This window comes from Muntiacus reevesi, chromosome 3 (genome assembly GCF_963930625.1).
Source record: "Muntiacus reevesi chromosome 3, mMunRee1.1, whole genome shotgun sequence".
In the NCBI taxonomy this organism is placed as follows: Eukaryota; Metazoa; Chordata; class Mammalia; order Artiodactyla; family Cervidae; genus Muntiacus; species Muntiacus reevesi.
Window position 1 is genome coordinate 229,905,448 of NC_089251.1, and position 18,352 is coordinate 229,923,799.

General features: G+C 35.2%; 1 protein-coding gene across 1 annotated transcript in view; it reads left to right on the forward strand.

The window, feature by feature from the left end:
* Positions 1-13,145, forward strand: part of KCNJ3 (potassium inwardly rectifying channel subfamily J member 3) — a 172,968-nt gene extending 159,823 nt beyond the window's left edge. Inside the window, exon 3 of the mRNA XM_065927854.1 lies at positions 12,445-13,145. Coding sequence (XP_065783926.1) covers positions 12,445-13,031 — 587 coding nt within the window. The 3' untranslated portion in view covers positions 13,032-13,145. The remainder of the gene's footprint in view (positions 1-12,444) is intronic.
* Positions 13,146-18,352: the final 5,207 nt, after the last annotated feature.

Here is an 18,352-nt window from a genome sequence, read left to right on the forward strand (position 1 = left end):
ATTTAGGCTCTGTAAATAACAACAACAAAATTAGAAGCAAAATTCTCTGACCTTTTACTGCAAAGCGTAGAACCAGAACAACAGCTGAATTGCAAATATTTATTCAGGCTCTGTTCTAAGCCTGCAAGCAAACAAAATGTATTTGAATTTCTGCCAAAGAAGATGTTAAAAAAAATAGCCATAGTTTGTGATGCATAGAGATATAGCAGCCTATGTAAAAGTCAATCTCATGAATTAAAGGGAAAATAAGGTTTCAAATATCCGATAAAAATGGATTGTCTTCGTTTTCTAAGGTGATCGATTATAGTTGCATAAGGGGTAGTTTCCTCAAAATTTTAGCTATAACTAGAGGTTACCTAGTAATTTAATTATCTTAATAGTTAATGGTTAAATGCAGATAAATCTAACCTCTAGTAGATGTATCTAGTTGTACATCTCTCAGTGTATAATTTCACAAAAATGTGAGGAAAAAACTGACTGATTATCATTGAATATGATTTATTAGCAAGTATGTTTTGCTTCTTTGTGTAAGAATCATTCATATTCTACATAGTGATTATATATAATATATTTTAAGATTTTCCCCTTCCTACTTTACTAATCAAAATAAGAAGCTCTTAATATAGTTGTTTCAAAGTGAATTTTTGAGTTCATGTGATGAACTAATTAATAGATCATCACCTTAAAAGCATAGAAAGTAATCAATATTGTCATATTACATGTATGTATATTGTAGTTATATCACTTCCATTTTGTTGACTACAGTCTCTCCTGGTGGCGAATAAATTATCCTTGTGTATGGGAACTCTGATTCATTCAAAAAGTTGACTTTTCTTTCACTGCCATTTTAAGCTTCCCATTCTTCCCTTTCCCCTGTTCCTTTTACTGTCTCTTCCCAAGAAAGCATTAAGCATCCAATAGAGGCACAGTGTTGGATACCAGCAATGTTATGTTGATAAAGAGTTCTCTTAAGAAGCTTACTCCAATATTTATCTGTAGCCATAATGAATGAACAAAAAAGAAGAAGTGAACCTCCTCAGTCGTCTCTGACTCCTTTGTGACCCCGTGGACTGTAGCCCACCAGGCTCCTCTGTCCACAGAATTCTCCAGGCAAGAATACTGGAGAGGGTTGCCATTTCCTTCTCCAGGGTTCTTCCTGACCCAGGGATTGAACCCAGGTCTCCTGCACTGCAGGCAGACACTTTACCCTCTGAGCCACCAGGGGAGCGTATACCCGTATAAGGTACATAGTAAATATGGATCAAATATGTGATTTCTCCATTACTCATCACTGCATAAAAAGGAGCTGTATTCTAAATTCAGGTACAACTGGTTGTGCCCTTACATAGCTGAATGTGTGCACAAGTCTGTCCTCATCCCAGAATGTGTTTTTTCACGTGGTGGGTGTGAACTGTGTGGTAGACTACTACATTTTTCAGGCTAGGTGTATTTTTTATTTTATTTTTAATTAAAAATGTAAGTGTAATGTTCCACTGTATCCTAAGAGGCAGTTGCTTTTATTTTTATTTATTTTTAAAATCTTTCTGGCTGTACTCTGTGGCATATGGTATCCCTGTTCCCCATCCAGGAATCCAACCTGTGCCCTCTGCAGTGGATGAGCAGAGTCATACCATTGGACCGCCAGGGAGGTACCCCAAAGCTTGGTTTAAACATGGAGGTTGACAGTGTTGATCTTTCATCCCATTGCCATAGCACCTTGTAATTCAGCACCTGGAAGAGTGCCTGGTGGAAAGGAGATGTTTAACAAATTAATAAATTTTAAACATTGTCATTGATCAATATGTGTATATATATGTGTGTGTGTGTGTGTGTGTGTGTGTGTGTGTGTGTGTGTCATTGAGATATTTAATACACTTACTTGTCAAAGAATGTGAATGTGTGTATCTGGGCATATGAGCATGAAAATAAGACACATTTAAAGCATAGTAAATTAAAGTAGAAAAATCCTATTAGGAAAGACTCCATAGATTTAATGACATTTGATCCCAACATTCAGTTCAGTCACTCAGTCATGTCTGATTCTTTGTGACCCCATGGACTGCAGCACGCCAAGGATGCTGGGAAAGATTGAAGGCAGGAGGAGAAGGGGATGACAGAGGATGAGATTGTTGGATGGCATCAGTGACTCAATGGGCGTGAGTTTGAGTAAACTCTGGGAGTTGGCCATGGACAAGGAGGCCTGGCATGCTGCAGTCCATGGAATAGCAAAGAGTTGGACATGACTGAGCGACTGAACAGAACTGAACAAATAGGACTGGATCCCATGATCTTTGTTTTTTGAATGTTGAGTTTTAAGCCAACTTTTTCACTCTCCTCTTTCACTTTTATCAAGAGACTCTTTAGTTTCTCTTCACTTTCTCCCATAAAGGTGGTGTCATCTACATATCTGAGGTTATTGATATTTCTCCCTGTAGTCTTCATTCCATCTTGTGCTTCATCCAGCCTCGTATTTCTCATGATGTACTCTGCATATAAGTTAAATAAGCAGGGTGACAATATACAGCCTTGATGTACTCCGTTCCTAATTTTGAACCAGTTCCTTATTCCATGTCTGTTCTAACTGTTGCTTCTTGACTTGCATGCAGATTTCTCAGGAGGCAGGTCAAGTGATCTGGTATTGCCATCTCTTTTAGAATTTTGCAATTTTTTATGATCCACACAGTCAAAGTCTTGAGCATAGTCAATAAAGCAGAAGTAGATGTTTTTCTAGAATTATCTTTCTTTTTCTATGATCCAGTGGATGTTGGCAGTTTGGCCTCTGGTTCCTCCGCCTTTTCTAAATTCAGCTTGAAAATATGGAAGTGCACAGTTCACCTACTGTTGAAGCCTAACTTGGAGAATTTTGAGCATTACTTTGCTAGCTTGTGAGATGAGTGCAATTTGTGGTAGTTTGAACATTCTTTGGCATTGTCTTTTCTTGGGATTGGAACAAGAACTGAGTTTTTCCAGTCCTGTGGCCACTGCTGAGTTTTCAAAATTTGCTGGCATATTGAGTGCAGCACTTTCACAGCATCATCTTTTAGGATTTGAAATAGTTCCACTGGAATTCCATCACCTCCATTAGCATTGTTGGTAGTGATGCTTCTTAAAGCCCACTTGACTTCACATTCCAGGATTTCTGGCTCTAGGTGAATGGCCACACCATTGTTGTTATCTGGGTCACTAAGATCTCTTTTTGTATAATTCTTCTGTGTATTCTTACCACATTTAATTAATATATTATGCTTCTGTTAGGTCCATACCATTTCTGTCCTTTATTATGCCCATTTTTGCATTAAATGTTACCTTGGTATCTCTAATTTTCTTGAAGAGATCTCTAGTCTTTCCCATTCTATTGTTTCCCTCTATTTCTTCCAGCATTATCTGAAAGATATTCTGTTTTCTTTTAAGCTAAAAATCTATTACATTTTTCTTTTTGAAAAGTATCTTTTATGATTTCAGTCTAATAATATTGAGTATTTTCCTATATATTGGTATATTCCTAACAGCAATTGGGTTACATTATACCTATACCACTAAGATATTTCAGAAGCTAAAAATTGTATCTTAACAGGCGAAAACAATAGCATGAATGGATTTAGGTAGCTTTGATTCTAATGTTGTCAATGCTAGAAAGAATGTTTAATAGATGCCGTGAAGGAAAAAAAGAAAAAGATGTGCAAGAATTGAACATTTCCAGTTAGCTAAGGAAACGATAATCATTTGAAAATATATCCTTTAATATCTGCAGTGCTTCTGTAGGAAGTGAGTATGGAGAGCTGAAGATAATGCCTTGTCAACAAAGTAGAGAATTTAATTGTATTTTGAGGGAAATAGTTGCTGCTGTAAAGTTAGTCACATTTGTGCAGGGCAGTCCAGGTTGACTGTGCTAGACTTGACTCACTTTATTATGTATGCATTAATAGATATTCCCTCATACTCTAGATAAACAACCTGAAATGTATCAGATTAATAGAAACAAGATGAAAATTATTTACCTTGAGTTGATTCTAAGGACGTGTTCACTAAAGAATTGAAATGATCTTTTGTCTAGTTGGAACACTAATAATAATAATAATAATAATAATAATTAATAATAGCTACCAATTATTGAACCTTTATTATTTATCAGATATATGGTAAACCCATCAGCTAGATAATATCTTATAATAATAATAGCCTTATAAATGGTATATTATTATCCTTGATATATTATTATCACTTATTACTGTTGATTTTTTTAGTAATCAAAATTCAGATCATTAAAGTAATATGCCCAAGACCTTACTAATGAGTGGTTAAAACAGCAACAGTCTCATTTATATTCAAGGTCCATGTCCTTTTACTTAACATTACCCTGATTCTCTTTACTATATTTTCATCAGTATGATAATGAATTCTGCATCATATATTCCATCTGCCATTGACCCTTAGGATCTGCACTTATATTCCTTTCTGGGAAGCTAGCATTTTGTTCTGTTGGAATTGGATAAAAATCTATTTTCTTTTGTTCTTCTGAGAACTCAGAAATCTAAAGTAGTTCATTTGAGACATTTATTGCTAAATGCCCTATTTACACTTTATTCTCTAACAAATATCATTGGTTTTTTCTTCTTGTTTTTATTTTTTTAATTTACTTATTAGACTTTGACCTAACTTAGGCAATGATAGCAAGTTGGTGTCTGTGAGCACACTGTAAGACCAAAGTGCTTGTAAATAATAGAGGATAATATTTGGTTGAATGTATGCCAGAAACATCTTACCAAAGTCTGTCTGATCAAAATATGCTGAGCTTGAAAGACATCCATCTTTTTGAAAACTGCAGTTTCTGGAAGCCAATGATGTATTCTTAGGAACTTTGCAACATATATCCCAGAAGAGCCTGATGCCATGACCTTAGTATTACTGAGCAGCAGTGAACACAGGGTCTTTATGTTTTGTAAACAAGATAAAGCCCCAAACATCATATGCTTCCTCAGAACCTTTATCCTTTATAGTTCAGCTCAGTGCAACACAGTAGGGAGCGTGCAGAGAATGCCAAGTGAGCTTTACAGTTGTTACATCTTGGGTGATGGGTGAAATTTTGGAAGTACTTTAGGAAAGGCACAGCTACAGAACTTATTCAGTAATCCTCAGAGCAGTGCATAGGGCAGACTAGGAAATTACTTTGTGATATAGCACACGGGCTTCCCTCATAGCTCAGCTGGTAAAGAATCCACCTGCAATGCAGAAGACCCCGGTTCGATCCCTGGGTCGGGCATATCCGCTGGAGAAGGGATAGGCTACCCACTCCAGTATTCTTGGGCTTCCCTGGTGGCTCAGCTGGTAAAGAATCCGTCTTTATTGTGGGAGACCTAGCTTGGATCCCTGGGTTGGGAAGATCCTCTGGAGAAGGGAAAGACTCCCCACTCCAGTATTCTGGCCTGGAGAATTCCGTGGACTGTGTAATCCATGGGATCACGAAGAGTTGGACATGACTGAGCAACTTTCACTTCACTTTCATAGCACATGACATGCATGCTAAGCTATTTGTCAACTCACTTATAAAAACCAATGCCAATTTAAAGGAAAAATAGACAAAGAGGATAGAATTAAGAAACAAAAAGATGTAACTTGGCTAAATATTTCAGCTGTGTGTGTATAAATGCATAATGAAATTTGTAGAGTTGTATAGCCTGTAAGTAGGGACTTCTGGATGAAAGTGACCAATTTTTATTGTATAAGCTATATATATATATAATTTAATTATATATGTAAGTTACATAAATATAACTTAAGTACATGTATCTATTAATTAATTTCATTTAATTCTCAGAATAGTCAGGTGAAATCATTTGTTAAGTCACTCAGTCGTTGCAACCGCATAGACTGCAGAACGCCAGGCTTCCCTGTCCTTCATCATCTCCCAGAACTTACTCAAACTCATGTCCATTGAGTCGGTGATACCATCCAACCATCTCATCCTCTATCATCCCCTTCTCCTCCTGCCTTCAGTCTTTTCCAGCATCATGGTCTTTTGTAATGAGTCAGCTCTTCACATCAGGTGGCCAAAGAGTTGGAGCTTCAGTATCAGTCCTTCCAATGAATGTTCATGGTTGATTTCCTTTAGGATGGACTGATTTGATCTCCTTGCAGTCCAAGGGACTCTCAAGAGTCTTCTCCAACACCACAGTTCAAAAGCATCAATTCTTTGGCACTCAGCCTTCCTTGGTCCAACTCTCATATCCATACATAACTACTGGAAAAACCATAGCTTTGACTAGATGGACCTTTGTCAGCAAAGTAATGTCTCTGGTTTTATTACACTGTCTAGGCTGGTCAGAGCTTTTCTTCCAAGGAGCAAGTGTCTAATTTTACAGATGATGAAATTGAAGATTAAGAGATTTAGTAGATTTTTTTTTAAGATCATACATTAATTAGTGGTAGAGGTGGGATTCACATACTTTCTTTAAGGAATTGTGAGGATTCTGAAAAGTGCTTAGAATGATATTTGACACACAGCCTTATAGCAATGTTATTTATTATTATTATTATGTCATGGATTATTTAAGGAGTTCTGCTTTTGTCTTTCTTTTTATTACACACATGATAAAACACAGTCACAACCACCATTACTGAAGAATTTCTAACCCTCCACCTGTCTTTCTCTCTCATCAACTTCTATACTGAGTAAGGTTTAGATAAAGCTTCCACTGTGCAGAAGTTACTGATTATTTGATATTTTTGCATCACAGCACCCACTCACCTTAGACTGTGGTAATACTGTATTTAACTATCACATACTCACTGCATGTAGATGACATATTCATCACCTCTGGCCAGAAGAAGCAACAGAGAACAGCTAACTTAGAGATACTCTGATAGCTTAATTAAAGACTTATCAAGTAACAACTCACTTTACCATTTTTACTTTAAAAGCTTTCACACTTCTTATCTGAATGAACATTCAATTTCGTTAAGGAAATGAACGTAATGCTATAAAGGCAGAATCAGGAAAAAGAAAAGTCAAAAATAAAAAGATTAGACTACATTGCCTCTATCATTTTAAGTTAAAACACTGACTTTGGAATAAATTAAACAATAATATATAATTTCTCTGTCCGTGAATCAATGAACAGATAAGTCATTTTTTCACAAAATGTTTTTCATCTCAGGATTCAAAAGTTCCAGCTATTTCCAGTTAAAGCAGCATCTGTTGCTTTGCCAGTTTCCACAGAGATGAGCTCGTGTTGATTTTCATCACATTTGTTCAAGTCTGGAATCTGGTTAAAACATGCAAACAGTTGCATTGCAAGTTAAGAGGCGCAATCAGATAGTATCTTTTCACCTGCATTTATTTTGATTCAAATGGAATTTGTAATTACGATTCCAGGCATGGATTATTTTTAAATAATTTGGCTGGGAGCAGGAATATCATCAGTTAAAGCATTCAAGAAGGAAGAATACTATGATATATACATGTTCTTAGAAAACATAGTTATGTTTACATTAAATCATCTCTTGGATTCTGTATTCTATTTTTTTTCAACACCGTTTTTGGTGTTACTTATTTGGTATAATTGTAAAAAGAAGTAGTTTATCAATTGTATCTTAGCACACTGTCTAAACTGCAGACTGACCGTCATAGACATTTTCCTGTTATTCAGTTTATAATGTCATTATGCATATGTTGGTTGATTGTACATTAATATTCTGAGGTGAAACCAGATTTTTTAAAAATGATGTTGTTGAATTGGAAATTTCTGATATTTGTGCACCTACTTTTAATGACAGGGTAAAAGGAACAGAAGAAGAACAAACAAAGGTTAAAGTGCTGGCAAATGTCGTTCATTACCAAAGTTTATAGTGGATTGTAGTCACTTACCTTGTCTTGGCCTTTTTAGTACACACCAAGTTTCCACTCTGTCTCCCCTGCTACTCTAGATAATTAGGTGGAAAATGCTGAGAACCCCTAAAAATTGGGAAGATGAGTAACATATCTTTCTCTGCATTTTTAAATATTTCAGATATTTAATTGACCATTTCAAAAGAAAATTGCTGTGGGATACTTAGCAATTTTTAAGTGAATTTCCCCTATGGGACAAATTACTAAAATGACAAAATTGTCCAGTTATAATAATGCTTTGTCACTAATGTCTAGGAAAAACAGGAAATGCAAGTGATCACCCACAGAATGATTAAAAAAAAAGGTAGTTATGATTGAGCATTGTCTAATACCAAGCACTGTTTTGCATACTTCACTTATCTCAAACTCTCAATAGCTTTGTCAGAGGATACTCTTATCCTTATTACATAGAAGAGTAAACTGAAGCCCAGAGAGCTTTAAGTGATTTCTACAAGCTGCTTAGTAGTGTGTTAGGAAGCCAAATTTATATATTTTTCAATTATATAAAGATGTTGTCTCACAAGTATTAGGTCACTGTGGAAGGAAGTAAAGTCAATTTCATATAGTAGAATAAAATTACCACCTTCTTTTTCAGTCAGAATTAACCACTGGCATTTTAGTAACAAAGTTTACAGGTATTTTTATGCAAACAAATATCTGAATTTGAAATACCTGTTTCCATTGTAGATGTCACATCACCTCAGCTATCAGTCCTGTTTCCTGAAAGTGAAAACTTTACAAGATTTTATTTCCCCATTTTTTTTCCTTTCATTTAAGTTTCTCTCTCTGATTTCTGATAACTTCATAATAAACAACTCAGGGTAGGCATTGAGGATCAGCAATGCTGTATATTATAATAAGTAATGGAGACAGAATTTTGATTTTTTAATTTCATAGACCTTTCCTAATGTTAAAAAAGGGTCACTAAATATGGGCTTAGATGGTGATAGAAATCAAATTTTGTTTCAGTATGTACTCTATTGTTAGAAATAATTGAACAAAGTTCATGATATGAATTTACTTCAGCTGTTAATATATACATGCATTTAAAGTGATCAAAGGACAAGCACACAGGTCTCTGTTACAAAAGTAAATACCGAGTTAGTTATATATGCCCTCCTGTCAGATAATCCCACCCACTATCAATTTTCAGTGGTGTGTTTTTAAAATTAAAATGAAGTTGTAAGGGAAGTACTGTCATTTAATAGTAAGTATATATTTATAATCATTTTTCTTTAATTTGTATTAATACCCCATACTGGAAACTATACATAAAGAATTCATGAGAATGATTGATCTTGGAGAGAAATTAAAGGATACTTTTAAACTAAACAAATAAAAGTTATTTACTCACTTTAATATTCCTATTTTGATACTAATGGATAAGAACATCAGTATTTGTTTTTCTAAGTAGTTTGCTCAATATTTAAACATCTTGAAATTAAACCAAGTAGATATATCAAGAAATAAATTTTTTATCATTTTTAAATAAGTGATGATCTATAATTTTTTGTCATGAAATATTTAATCAGAGGCTAGAAGTGTTTGAAAATACAGAATGCTACTTAGTGTGTGCATGTCTATAAAATGTACAAATCATTTTTAAGCTATTTTGTTATTTTCACTGTACATATTTCTGGAGGTGGGAGGGCTTCCCTGGTGGCTCAGTGGTTCAGAATCCACCCACCAGTGCAGGAGACATGGGTTCGATCCCTAGCGTGGGGGGATCCCACATGGCATGGAGCAACTCAGCCTGTGCAATTCAACTATTGAGCCTGTGCTCTGGAGCCTGGGAACCACGACTGCTGAGCCCACACACCACAGCCCCTGAAGCCAGCATGCCGTTAGGGTTCTGAGCTCCCCAACAAGAGAAGCCTCCGCAACGAGAAACTCATGCACCACAGCTAGAGAGTGGCCCCCGCTCATGGCAGCTAGGGGAATACCTGCATATTAACAAAGACCCAGCACACTTTAAATAAGTAAATCTTTCTGGGGGCTATTCTTGATATGAGAAAGATTATGAAGACTAATATTGTATCACTATTAGATATCCACCATAACAGTGAGATTGACAAGTTGTTTAGAATCAGGTTCCTAACAGAGACATCGTGGCAAGGTAAAAATAGCAACAAAAAAACGTAAGTTAGAGTAATACTGACATCTTTTCTTTTCAGCTTCCTAGATCTGTGTACTAGGAGGGCAAGAGATTTAATCTCTCTGAGAACTATATTCCTTATCTTTAAAATGGACATAAGAAGATTTTCTTAGCAAGATAATATTGATGATTAGAGATAATATATAGAGAGAGCACCTCACATAGTGCCTGAGATGGGCATTTATTTTCTACATAAGTTTCTTTAAAACTGTCTGGAGAAAACCAATATATATGTCATAATAACTGATTTCCTGGTCATATAGAACTGATAATAATTATAAGGTAAGATTTTGGAAGGATTTCAGTGAAGGATTTAATTTCTCTTTAATATGGTTTTTGAATTATGCCTTTTATCTTCATTCTTGCTATTATATGTGTGATTACTAGTCAGGGGAAAAAAGGAATATCTCTTTATCCAAACTATTCCAGGCTTAAACACAATAGAAATTATTTATAAAGTGGCAAAGAGAGAATAGAAATGAAAGAAGAAAGACTCATTACTTGTTTAAATTATACTTAACTATTGAAGAGATGAATTTTTAAAATTCATCTTTTATTTTACACTTTAGTAGCCTTTATGAGAAGTCTGATAGTAAAGGTAGAGGACAGTAATGAGTTTTGCAAACGATAGAGAAAATCGTACCTTTTGATGAATATAAAACTGAAATATAATATATGGCTTTAATTTATTCATATATTTCCAGTCTTCACAAAGGAATATTGAAGTTGACTGATTTAACAGTAACTCAGTCTTAACATATGATTTATGAGAACAGAGCTGAATAAATCAGAGTATCATAAGGTAAATGATATCCAAGCAACATAATATTCATATACAAATAGCAACGTTTCACATCTTAAATGCAGCATACAGTTTCCAAAGCTTTTATAGCAGGAATAGAAGTTGTAACATCACAGTGGCCCAGAGTACTGATTTTATAGGTTTCTAAAACTTGAGCAAAAGTTTGTTCTGGCCTTAAAAGTCCAGAAGAAGGGAATCACTACTGTAACTTTACATTATGCAACAGAAATGTTTTCAACTTTTATTCATTTAGCAAATACTTGAGATGGCTATTATGCTCTCATCTATAAAAGGCAACCATTTTTAGACATTATAAGATATGTTTTACATTTCTGTATGAGTACTTTGGGAACTTACCTGGTGAAAAACGTGAGTGAAAGCTGACTTAAATTCAACATTCAAAAAATTAAGATCATGGCATCCGGTTGCATCACTCCATGGCAAATGGGTGGGGAAAAGTAGAAACAGTGACAGATTTTATTTTCTTGGGTTCCAAAATCACAGTGGATGGTGACTGCAGCCATGAAATTAAAAGATGCTTGCTCCATGGAAGGAAAGCTATGATAAACCTAGACAGCATATTAAAAAGCAGAGACCTCACTTTGCCAGCAAAGTTACATATAATCAAAGCTATGGTTTTTCCAGTAGTCGTGAACAGATGTGAGATTTGGACCATAAAGAAAGCTGAGCACTGAAGAATTAATGCTTTCGAATTGTGCTCGAGAAGACTCTAGAGAGTCCCTTGGACTTTAAGGAGATCAAAGCAGTCAATCCTAGAGGAAATCAACTCCGAATATTCATTGGAAGGACTGACTGATACTGAAGCTAAAGGTCCAATATTTTGGCCACCTGATGGAACAGCCAAATTACTGGAAAAGACACTGATGCTGGGAAAGATTGAAGGCAGGAGAAGGCAGTGATAGGGGATGAAATGGTTAGATGGCATTACCAACCCAATGGGCATGAGTTTGAGCAAACCTCAGGAGATAGAGAAGGACAAAGAAGCCCGGCATGCTGCATTCCGTGGGGTCACAGAGAGTTGGACACAACTTGGCAACTAAACAACAACAACATGAGTGATTTTATTTTGTACTCACAGCATTCCTGGGAGATAGGTATTGCTTTCTATGCTTTACTCTTCAGAAGAGGAAGCTGTACTCAGCTAAATATCCTTACGTTTCCACAGATGTAAAGTTTGGATTCAAAGTCAGGTTTGTTTGTTTCATATATAATATTGCTTCTTCAATGACGGCAAATGACTGTGTGATTTTTTTTCCCACTTATCTCCTTATAGAAGAGACATACATTATGACACTGTTCTATGCCATTTTTACTTTTGGTTTATGATAATAAACAATTAGTAATGTTTTGATGTACTATCCTTCAAATATATACACTAAATGTACCCTTCATTTTTATGGGAAGAAAGTATATGTATCAAAGTTATTAACACCACAACTTTGAACATATCCTATGTTCAGTCTACTCAGATAAACAGTCCAGAGCTTAAATAAGAAAGCAAAATGAATTCCTTAATGAAAAGTGCCTGAACATGTGCTTCTACTATGCCTAATTTATCAAGGGCTTTCTTTTTGCTTTCAGGGATGACTTGTCAAGCTCGAACATCGTACACTGAAGATGAAGTTCTCTGGGGTCATCGTTTTTTCCCTGTAATTTCCTTAGAAGAAGGATTCTTTAAAGTTGATTACTCCCAGTTCCATGCAACATTTGAAGTACCCACCCCACCTTACAGTGTGAAAGAACAGGAGGAAATGCTCCTTATGTCATCTCCTTTAATTGCACCAGCCATAACTAACAGCAAAGAAAGACATAACTCTGTGGAATGCTTAGATGGACTTGATGACATAAGTACCAAACTTCCATCTAAGCTGCAGAAAATTACTGGAAGAGAAGACTTTCCCAAAAAACTCTTAAGAATGAGTTCTACAACTTCTGAAAAAGCCTACAGCTTGGGCGATTTGCCCATGAAACTTCAACGAATAAGTTCAGTACCTGGCAACTCAGAAGAAAAACTGGTATCTAAAACCACCAAAATGTTGTCTGATCCCATGAGCCAATCAGTGGCTGATTTGCCACCAAAGCTTCAAAAGATGGCAGGAGGAGCAACCAGGATGGAAGGGAATCTTCCAGCAAAATTAAGAAAAATGAACTCTGATAGATTCACATAACAAAACACCCCTTCAGGCATTATTTATTGTTTGATTTAGTAATAGTCCAATATTTGGCTGATGAGGTAATCCTCTCTAAGGAATTTGAAAGGTACATTTTTTTCTCCCAGTCATATATGCATATTTGAGAACCCTACCTTTTCAAGTATTGCTACTGTGCAGAAAGAAAATGTTATAAAGGGAGGACATCAGAAGGAAGTTCTTAATAATGGGCATGTATTATCACATCAAGCATGCAATAATGTGCAAATTTTGCATTTAGTTTTATGGCATGATTTATATATGGTATATTTATATTGTATATTATGGAAAATGTATATATATATTTAAAGGGGTGGTACTATCCACAATATTTCTAACATATGTATTAAGCCAAACATGAATTGATAGCTTTCAGGGTGATAAAACTATATATATGTGTGTGTACACATAGTTTTATATATACACACGCATATATATGTACATATATATATATATTCACACATACATACATATATCTGATAAAATTGTGATGTTTTGTTCAAAGTTGTAGTTCTTGTGCATGTTTACTTTATTAGGCTAGGAAAGCTTCTGGCATTAATTATTAATACCAAATATTTTAGCCTTAAATTATTTGTCATTTTAAAATCTGATTTAATGTTTTCTGCTGTTTAAGGACCTGGAAGGTTTTCCATTGTACTTTTTATGAGGGAGTCACACAAGTATGTGCTACTTATGGCCCTGCAAAAATGTAACCATTATATATTTGACATGTAAATTTTGAAGCATACTAATACACTGACAATTTCTAATGATTTTTAAAAGTTGCTAGTACTGGGGAAAAAATAAACATTGCTTATTTTGAGAGTTGGTCCTTTCCTGGACTAAAGTCTGGAAATCTCTTTTGTATATGATCTAATTTAAATATGAGCTCTGAACAAATGCTGAGTCATTGTAATAGTCAGTAGCCAAGTAATATTGAATATATTGGAATCTGTGTGAAATTGCATAATGAATGGTCCCTGTTTCGAGCTGAGTGAATTGGTAATATTTTTCACTCTTTTTCTCGAACTTCTGTCATTTTAAAAACTAATAATTAATCCTTGAGTAGACAAAACAACACAATGAAATAGATGATAGATATTTATGCATAAAATATGTATGTCTAATTGTGTCTCTCATTTTATGCCATTTTCTTGTTTGTGGCATTTGTTATAACAGGACAGATTTTTTCCTCACCTGGGCAACCTACTTTATCCCATACTGTCACTCAATTCAGACAGAATGTTTTGTACATACCTGAGAGAATTTAAAATCAGATAACTTGAAGATATTTTACCCATGTGAGTTTTTTGCTTTGTTTTGTTTCAGTAAAGAATCAATTTATTGGTGTCTTGGATCTCTGGCCTACCAAAATAAGTGTAGCAGTACTATTTTTTTAACCCAAAGGTCTGATATTTATGACTCATTAATGGGAATTAAAACTATTCCTCAAAAGAACACAGGCGAAATAAAGATTTGGAATGTAGAGATTTTAATGAAAATTTATAAGTGCTCCTTATCAGAATATCATGGACTTTCCTATAAAACTTCTTTGGGTGTTGTACTCTAAAGTCTGTCCAGAATTAATCTATTTCTCCTTATAAATATGTAAATCCTTAATAGCTGGTTTGGAGTCCCACTATTTTCCCCTTTTTTAGCAATCCTGTGATGATTTTCATATTGGAAAATTATTATATCAACAATTCTGTCATTGACTACAATAATATTAATACCTTCTGGCTACCTCTGTATCAGTCAAATTCTGCAGGTGCAAACATATACCAGGGAATTGTTACTGGCAAAATGATCAACTTTGGGCATCCATCCACTGTGAATAGACCTGGTTGACCTAACCCTTTACCCCCAAACTTTCTTATTTGCTGGATACAGGAAATGAAATAGTAGCAGAGCAAGAAGGCGCCCGAGGGGCACAGTATATTTGTTATCAGTGGAAGAAACTGCACAGATCATTTGGTCCAACCACTTAAAACTAAAGAGCCATAATTTAATTTGGAGAGTCATTTGAGTTTGGTTTTGGTGCCAAGGGGAAAATGGGACCAAAAATAAACTCTCCAAATACATTCAATCATTCATTCAGTGAAATTTCTGCATGTCTTTTAAGTTCAAGGCATTTTTAGCTCCTGTAGATTTGGATATGACTAAGTCAGAGGTGGTCCTTGCTCATTCAAACACCATGTATCAGTTGGAGAGGGGGGAGGGGAGATAAAAATAACATAATTTCAAAGTCAAAATATCAGTTAATGGAAGGAAAGCAGAGTAACACAATGGGAAATGATTGGGTGAAATAATTGATTATTTTGGAAGGGGGAGGCGGTGATATTTAAACAGAGACCTGGATGATGAGAAAGAACCACTGTTGCCAAATTAATTTTTCTTAGTGAATGCTGTTCCTTTCTCTTTCCCACATATATGTGGGAAAAGTATGGTTTCTGCATGTAATTGCAGTTTAACTCCGGTTACTAAGTTGATCATTGGTCCCGGTTTACCCAGGAGAGATCCAGTTTTTACCTGTTGTACCTGTGTAATTATTAATAGTACTCCCTTTCACTCTTATAATGTCTTGGTTTGGATGATATATGGTGACTCTACATTTTTGTTAAGACTATATTATGAAGTCTGATATATTTGGATAAAAATAAAGAATTGCTTTTTCTTCTCATTTTGCTGATTTTTTTGACACTGGCATTCCAAGCAAAGTCATCTCAGTTTCATATATTTCTTCCTGGAGGACTTAACAAAGTTAAGTTAACAAAGTTAAATAACTTAACAAAGTTATCTCCTGTAACATGTGTTTAATCTGTACATGACATGTTTTCCTAACAGTGAAAAGTTATGCATTTTATTGACTAAATAAAAGGTAAACCTTTGATATTTCCATTTCAGGAATTTGTAAGAGCTCAAATCAAACGGAGTAAAAGTCAACTTAAGTCAAAATAATTTTCAGCCCACCAACGTGGCAACTGTTGTAAAGCAAAATATAGTATTCATTAAACTGAATAATTCAACTTAATTAGAAACTAGTCCCTTTTAATGGGATTTTCATGGGTAGTTCTGTCATGGTAAGATATTTCATTCTATTTATTTAAATGTAAATGAAAATACAATTATTTTGATAATGCCTATCTTCAATTTAAATATCCTTCTTAGCAATAGGTGGATACATTTTTGTAAATATATATTCAATGAAAAATTAGAATATTTTATCATTAATTATTTATGAAAAAATTTTTATGCTGTTTTAAATTCATCCATATATGGGATTAAATACTTTGGAAAGTATTTAGTTGTGTCAGTACTCAAGAGACACTTTGTAGAAATAGGATGGAAACATAAAGTGTGATTTCTTTTGGAGGAAAAGTGAGATTATGGGGAAGATGACTTACATTCCATTTTAGTGAAGGTTTCTGCTATTTCATACCTTGGAGAGAGTTCAGCTTGACCACACAGCACATCCATGAGCTCTACTTCAGAATTTGTGCTTGAGTTATGTTGTACATATTTAAATTAGCATCAAGCTAATTGCATTGTCTGGTAATGCAATTTATTATTATTTAAATGTGCAAGGTCATTTAAATTACAAAAGTAGTAACTTATGTATTCAGTACTGCAAGTTCAGTTTTATAAGAACTGTTTTAAACTTTCAAAATATGATTGGGTTAAAATTTTTTTTTTTTTTGAGGAGGTTGATTGGGTTAAATTTTTATAGCGTGCTCATCCTTTTTCTACTTCCCAAAAGTTGATGACTCACCTTACTTTATTTGGTCTATCATAAGACTCTTTAACTCCTGAAAATCAATAATTCAGTCCATTACAAGTCTTTCCTCAAAGGTTACTTTTATTTTGGCTCCTTACTGATGAGATGCTTCAGCAATACAGAACCTGAACTTACTAATACAGATCATTTGAGACCTGCATTTCTTGGAAGAAGCTTCATGACCATCTTACCCTTTGCTGAACCTGAGTATCAAAAGCCACAGTAAGTAAAGCAGAGAAATACACAGTTTTCCTAATTTTATTTTTTAAGTATCAAATCACCTTTTGGAAAAGTGGTCATTTATTTTTTCTGATAGTGTTTCAAGGAAAAAGTGTTTTCCTAATTTTAGATCAGATGAGTTTGATGATATGTCATATGTTCAAGTCTCTGGTGCCTCACAGAATTAATCCACAAAGTTATGTTCCTAAGATTCTGCCATAGTGGAGTTCAAAATGGATGATCTGCATCATCCAGTAGAATTTTTTTCCAAATTATGGTTTTTTGTACCTGAAAATTTTCTCAAAATCATGGCTGGTTTTGAATATTCAGGCAGCGTGTGACCAATGGACAAAAGATATAGTAGGGCCCATTATCTTTCCTCATTACTTATTAAATTCAGCATTCAATTTAACTACTCTTTATCCTTTCCCAGCTTTGCTAGTCAACCTCTTGCATCAACTTTACATGGTGGAGATTATCCCTTTTGCACTTGAAAAAACTGATTCTAAATGAGGTTGTTTAGAGGGTTTTTAATTAAATGAAATCCACAAAGCTTGAGTGTCCTTACCTTCTTGGGTGGTTCTATTGCTATGCTGTTGCTTCTGGATTTTCCATTTGGGGCATTATCTGTTTACATTGTGGTAGATGGACATATATTTCTACTTCTACACTTGCTGTTCACCACACCTCTACTGTGTACACGTGTGCATGTTCAGTTGCTCAGTCATGTGCAACTCTTTGCATCCTCATGGACGACTGTAGCCCACCAGGCTCCTATGTCCATGGAGTTATCCAGGCAAGAATACTGGAGTGGGTTGCCATTTCCTCCTGCAGGGGATCTTCCCAACCCAGGAATCAAACCCATGTCTCTTATGGCTCCTGCATTGTCAGGTGGACTCTTGACCACTGAGCCACCTGGGAAGCCCCTACTATGTACACCCTACCCTAGATTTCCAATATTGTTATATATTTTCATATTTTTAGCTAGATTAATTAGCAGTGTTTTAAGTTCTACTGTATGGATGTGAGAGTTGGACTGTGAAGAAAGCTGAGTGCCGAAAAATTGATGCTTTTGAACTGTGGTGTTGGAGAAGACTCTTGAGAGTCGCTTGGACTGCAAGGAGATCCAACCAGTCCATCCTAAAGGAGCTCAGTCCTGGGTGTTCATTGGAAGGACTGATGCTGAAGCTGAAACTTCAATACTTTGGCCACCTGATGTGAAGAGTTGACTCATTGGAAAAGACCCTGATGCTGGGAGGGGTTGGGGACAGGAGGAGAAGGGGACGACAGAGGATGAGATGGCTGG